The sequence below is a fragment of the Pistacia vera genome, unplaced genomic scaffold, assembly GCF_008641045.1.
Source record: "Pistacia vera cultivar Batoury unplaced genomic scaffold, PisVer_v2 Contig331, whole genome shotgun sequence".
NCBI classification, from domain to species: domain Eukaryota; kingdom Viridiplantae; phylum Streptophyta; class Magnoliopsida; order Sapindales; family Anacardiaceae; genus Pistacia; species Pistacia vera.
In genome coordinates, this window is record NW_022196148.1 from 21522 (window position 1) to 28397 (window position 6876).

The following is a 6876-nucleotide window of genomic DNA, read 5'->3' on the forward strand; positions in this document are numbered from 1 at the left end:
ATGAGCTCTTATATCGCGTGATACTGTGTGAAGTCAATTTATACAAACTCTATGGTGGGAGAATTTATACAAATAGCTTTACCTCTATATTATTTTATTTTCCGGCTATAGAACAAGTCTCATCTAGTGTACTTACTGAAAGCTGTCATAAACACGTGTAAATAAGCACGCAGTTTCGCTTGATTAATATGAAATAGGTCATGAAAATCTCATGTGCTCACCCACAGCGAGGCCGTGCACCAGAAGCACCATTTTGGTAAATTCACAGTATATGTAAATAAATAAATTAAAAAAGAATAAACTCAATTAATAGCGTAAGATGACAGTCTTAGGTGATGACGGCTGTTTATTTGTATGTGTATAAGTGTGAGAGCACAAAATTCTAATCGCTCCATCTCTGTTTCTTTAGCCATCTAAGAGAGAGTGATAAACATATTAAATACTTGCTTAGGGTTTTGGTTTTGGTTTTGGTTTTCGGTTTTTATTTGTGATTGAGCTGCGGCTGTGAGAGATACGATCTCATGCTCACACCGCCACCGTAACCGGCGGCGGGGGCCCACACTTCAATGTCTCCCGTTGAATCGTTTGATCACGCCGTCCACTCACGTCCGAAGCGTAAGTTGGACGATTATGCCCCTAACTTAGACGGTGACGATGACGACGCGGAAACATCTGACCTCGTATCCGTGAGAATGCGAAAAGACGAACCTAACGCCGTCCATCAGTCCTCCGACTTGAGTGGCCCAATCGTGTCGGATGCAGCCGAGACCAGTTCCGCTGAGTCAAGAACGACAACTAGGTCTAGACTTCAATTTTTTATTCGGATGTTATCGGAGGGTAATACTATAGTTATTCAAGCTAACTCAAACGACACCGTTAAGTCAATTCACGAGAGGATTCAAGTGATGACGGGGATCCCGGTCATGGAGCAACGGTTAATTTACCGGGGAAAGCAGTTGCAGTGGGAACAGTCGTTAGCGGAGTGTTCGATACAAAACGACGCCGGGTTACAGCTGGTAGGGCGTATGCGAAGCACGGAACATCCACAAGCTTGGCAAGTGATTGATGATATGGTAGGTGTAATTTGTCGGCTTTGTAAAGGTGAACTGGTACAGTCCTCATTAAAACTCATAAAATCTCGAATGACTGAGTTTTTTGCAATGACACCAAAAGATGATAATGATTTAGCAATTGGTTATCTTCAAATATTTATGTATTCTTCTGCTCCGGCTGCGTTGGTAATGCTTTATATGTCACCAATGAGTGGTAACAAAGAATGTGCTGATAGTTCAATTAGGCATTTTCTGAATTCCTGTAGAAATGCATTACCCAAGAATTTACATACGCAATGTGCACCCATAGTTCTAGAGTTCTGTAAATTGCTTAGGAAGTTTACTCCTGAGGATACGTTGTATTTAGCATGCCGGAGTACATTGGGATCATTGTTGGAGAATTTTGGTGGGTCATTGTGGGAAAAGATTGGTGTCTTGCAGGCTACAAAGTATGGAGATGATGTTAAGGGGTTGGTTGTGATTCAAGATATTTTTCCCTTTGTTAGTGAATTGGCTGGTAGGTTGTCCAGGGATTTGACTTCAAGTATGGAGATGGTGTTGAGCGTGGGGCCATTGGTGAGTGATGTTCGTGATTTTACTGCGTTTTTGGTCCCTTTACGTAAAGCGATCTTGGGGCAGGTGGGAATTACATGTCCTATTGCAGTGCCATTGCCGAAGAGGGGATATAACCATCCGTCTCATGGGGATGAGATTGAGTATCTTCATGGTATATTTCGCGACCTACTGATGAGAATGGATAAATGCCTTGGTAAAGTGGAGGAACGTTTAAATGTGAGAGGTAGTGGGGATGGTGAAATTAACTACAATTTATGTATCATATGTTTTAATTAAAAACAAATGTTTTTATTGTTTTTAATGTTTTGAAAATTATTATTTTTTATATTATATAAATAAAAACCACGTTAAAACAAACTATTTTTAAATATCTAATGTTCAATATTTATGTAATTAAAAGGGTCTTATACGCAATTAAAACATATTTAAACCAATAAAATTGAGATTGAATTAGAAACCATATTGGTTAAAATATTTTCATATTTTTTACGAAATTGAGAGTCTGCAACAACCCATCACTACAATCTCCCACTTAAAATGCAATGATCAGACCGTATGTCTAATCTACACTGTTCTCTAACTTAACAATCCTTGAAGTTCTTAATTCTTTTTTTGTTTTTTTCTTAAATATGTGTTGTAACTTGTGAAAATCTAATCCCTTTGAACAATTCAAAACCCTTTTGTTCTCAATTAAAATCTATGACTTCAAAGTAAAATAAACTTAATTAAAAGATTTCAACTAATCTTTATTAATTATGGTATTAATAAGAAAATTAAAATGCATATATTATGCAACCATAGTATCTCGTATAAATTTTTTCTTAATATTATATAATCAAAATATTTCCCCTATTAACTCAATTTAAGTTTTTAGAACATGTTTCCTTTCATTTTTTTTTTTTCCTCATTTTAATTAATTTATATTAGGGTAATATTATTTGTACAAACTACGAGAGTTTGTACAAACTAACGTGGCACGTCACATGCAGGGGCGGACCCAGACCCCTGAGGGTTGGCCCAGGCTTGGCATCAATTTTAAAAAAATTTGAAAAGTTTTTTTAAAAGGTAAAAAAAAAAAAAGTTAAAAGTTAAAAAATTTAAAAGTTAGGTTTTATCTTTTTATATTAAGTTTTTCTTCCCCAATTCCCAACTTCCCTTTTACATGCGGATCTGGATTTGGAGTGATTGTAATCCATCTTTTTGTAAACCCTTGTTTATTTATTTTGTTAGAGTTGTGATTGAGCTCTAAATTTATGTAGAATATTTGGTAGTTTGTGGTTATTGTAAATGATAAATCTATTTTTCTTTATATTGCATTGAATTTCGTAGGTATAGGATACTTCTCATACAATTTGGGTCATAATTGCTACCTAATTCTATTAATTTGCATTTGCAGGCCTAAACGATGATTTTGAGCATAAATTGGTAACTTGAGCTTGGAAACTCAGAATGACTGATTTAGAAGCTTTAAAAACTAAGAAGTAGAGCTACAACTTTCATGTGGGTTTTTCTAATTCCAACTGGACAACGATGAAAACTTGGCTTGAAGTCATGAACAGTATGTTGGAAACTGAAGAAAAACGTCTTTGGACGTGCTTCGTATTCTATATAACTTGAGCTTTAGACTTCGGATTGTGCTGATTCTTGAAGATTAGAAACATAATTTAAGGGTTACAATTTATATGTTTAACACTTTTCCAGATTCAGACTCTTTCATGCTCAAATTTGGCCCGAAAAATTCTCTCTGTGGTAAGGAAAAAGCTTCACTGCGGCGAAACTGCGTCAGATTGAAAAATAAAATGATGCATTTTGGCTTGCTAGGGCTTGGTCCTTAAGTGAAAAAGGTATAAATTAGCATGAAAATGAGAAAGAAAAAGGGTCTTGGGTTCGTCATTTGGAAGACAACTCTTGGAATGAGAAGATATTGAAGGTTTGGGCTTCAAATTAGAGAAGATTTCTCCATCTTTTCCTTGTTTTCAATGATGAATCTTGATTAATTTGTTTTTGTTATTTTATTTTGTTTTTGGTATGAACTAAGTTGTTTAGCTAGGGTTTGATGTAACCTTGATACAATGATTCAAATTATATGAATTGATTTTTTGAGTTTTAATTTCATGATTGAGTGTTTATCTCTTTGCTTAATGACTTTTGGATGTTGATCACTATTCAATGTATGTTGTTCACAATGAGATGCGAAGTGATTTGTGATTGTGCCTCGGCATAAATACTGTAGATTAAGCAAATGCTAGAGATAGATTTAGCGATTATGAAATCTAGATAGATTCCATAAAACTTAAAAGATTTTGAATTATTAATTTTTATTTGTTGGGTGCGGAAGCTTAATAGGGATAAGTAGGAAATATAGTCTGAGAATGATGTTTTACAACTTAGAGAATTCGATTTTCAATCAAGGAATAGAACTTGGGTAATAGATTATTGATTTGAGTTAGCGTATCTAGGTGAAATCAACCACTAGCATTTTTTTAAATTAGTTAAGTTGTTGGGTTTTGCTTTAATTTATTATAATCATTTATATTTCTTAATTGTATTTGGTTCGTTAATTTTCATCAACCAATTTATGTTGCTTCAATTATGACTTAAACTAGAGAAATTGGTACTTAGTAGCACTATCCTCGTAGGAATGATACTCTACTTATCACTTTATTACTTTTGCGACTAGTGCACTGCTACATTTGCATGTTTGTCAAAACTCTTTGATTATATTGGATTTAAGTGGATCGTTAGTATTCTGTGGTTTTTTATCTTCACATTGAAAGGGTTTTTACACGTAATAATTTTTAGTGTTTCTTGTGTATTGGATATTATTTTTATGTTTTCACTAGTTGATTGGCAAACAGTGGCGGAGCGAGGGGCCCCCCTGGCAAAAATCCTGGGTGCCACTGGTCACATGACATCCCAAGTGACATTGAGACCACATAAATTAATATACACTTAATGTCATATGGACCTTATATCACGTGGTATTCATTGTGTGGTGTGCAGTGACACTCATTTGGTGTTCAATATTCAATAATATTTAACAATCTATTATTTAAATATCTAATTTCAATATTATGTAATTAAAAGAGGTCTTTATACGCAATTAAAACATATTAACCAATAAAATTGAGACTGAATAAAAAACCATATTTGGTTAAAATATTTTCCATATTTTTTATCAAAAAATGAGAGTCCCAGCAACCCATCATTACAATCCCCGTTTAAGTTGCAAATGTGATGGGAATCGAATCTGAGACATATGTCTAGTCTATACTATTCTCTCACTTAACAATCCTTAAGTCTTATATTCTTTTTTTTTTTTTTTCGCCTCTGTAAAATTATGGTGCATCACTTGGCAGGTCTGACGTGTGCGTGCTGCTCTGACGGGAGCAGGTCGCCCTTCACGTGACTTTCCCACGTCAGCCCTTTATTTCCTGGGGCACAACATAAACATTGTAAAATCCCATTTTGATTGAGAATCTAATTATGGTAGATGTCGCCTCCTTCAAGTTATTCTAGGTAAGAGTGTTGAAATTTGTTTTCATTAAAAGTTTTTCTCCATTCTTGGAATAATATGCAACAGGTTGTACATATTTATCAAGATCAACAATGGGATATTCCAATTTAAACGAATGCAAATCAAGCAAAAACAATTTAATCCAAGACTCCCCAACTCCATATTGTTTCATATCGCATACATAACAAGTCTCACAAACCTCCTCAGAAATACATGAATCCTCCTAGATTATCAATTTGGAAACTTTTCCCATTCCTATTGGCATTTGGATGTGGTATTGTACTAAATTTTTCAGCTTCAAAATTAAAAGCAACAATTGACCACTCTCATCCTTGAACCCGAAATCCATAATCATTTAGTATCAAAGGATACACTAGCCCATGTGATGCACCATTTACAAAGCACCCTTGACTATAATTATCCGTAAACTCATAATTACGATCGCCATTAGGATAATCTTCAATATGTCTCCATGAATTCAATTGAAGACTATAAACACAAATTTGATTGCGAATAATAGAATTGCAATGAATGGATTATAATAAAAAATTGTTGGGAAAAAAAATTAATTAAAATATAATACAAACCAAAATTAATATTATTTTATTGTTTTAAAGATTAAATTTAGTAACCCTAAAATTAATATAAACCAAACCATTTAATGAAGTTTGCGTGGGAAAATGTTATTGAACCTCGTTAAAAATTGTAAAGTCAAATAGTAAAAGGTCTTATAGTCTTTTTGTAGTTTTAATTCTGTCAAATAATAAATTCCATTAACGGAGATTGACAACGAGTGGAAAATTATTTTTCTCAAAGTTTATGGGTGGGAAAATGTAATTACAGCAAACCTTGGGTGGGAAATTGTCATTCCCCCTTGTTCAAAGAGGGATTAGATTTTCACAAGTTACAAAAAACATATTTAAAGGGAAAAAATATGAATAATTTAAAATTATCAAAACACTTTTTCTCTCAATTAAAATCTATGAATTTTAAAGTAAAATAAACTTAATTTAAGAGATCTCGATAATTACCTATTTATCACATCAAAATTATCCAACAATTTTGTTTTAGTATTTTTAAAAAAATAAGAGTTGGGTGATTATTATGAAATAGGATTTAAAAATTAACAAAAACACCCCTTAGGTTTGTTAATTTACTAAACACCCCTATAATAAAATATTAAAAATTAACAAAAACACCCCCACCCACCCATTAAATACCGACAGTCGACCACCACCACCGGAGGGTGATCGGAGATGTCTTATCGGTGCAAGACCGGTTAGAACTAGTCATTCATACGCCGATATGACCTTTTTCAACTAGATCTATAACTAGATTCAGCCATTAACGGCCAGATCTGGTCGCGTTTGATCATCAACGACGGCCAAAGATATGGCCTTCTTTGATGACTAGCTACGTCAAGGATCTAGTCATTAACAGCCAGATCTTTGGCAGTAGATCTGGCCTTTTTCGACCAGATCCATGGTGGATCTAGCCAGAAAATGCTAGATCGATACACTACCGACCAAATCCAGTTGGTAGTGCACCATTATACCAGATTCTGGTCACCTTCCAGGGGTGGTGGCTGGAATCTGGCAAATATGGGTGGGTGGGGGTGTTTTTGTTAATTTCTAAACTTTTTTTCTGTTTAGTTAAATTAACAAACTTAGAGGGTTTAGAAATAATTGAATAAAATATAATAATATTTTCATAATAGAGAAACAAATGTGT

General features: G+C 34.1%; 1 protein-coding gene across 1 annotated transcript; it reads left to right on the forward strand.

Moving 5' to 3' along the window:
• Positions 1 to 336: 336 nt before the first annotated feature.
• Positions 337 to 1904, forward strand: LOC116137613 (E3 ubiquitin-protein ligase UPL5-like). Its single transcript, XM_031423305.1, has one exon. The coding sequence runs from the start codon at positions 567 to 569 to the stop codon at positions 1902 to 1904; it is 1338 nt and encodes a 445-aa protein (XP_031279165.1). The 5' UTR covers positions 337 to 566.
• The last annotated feature ends 4972 nt before the right edge of the window (positions 1905 to 6876 follow it).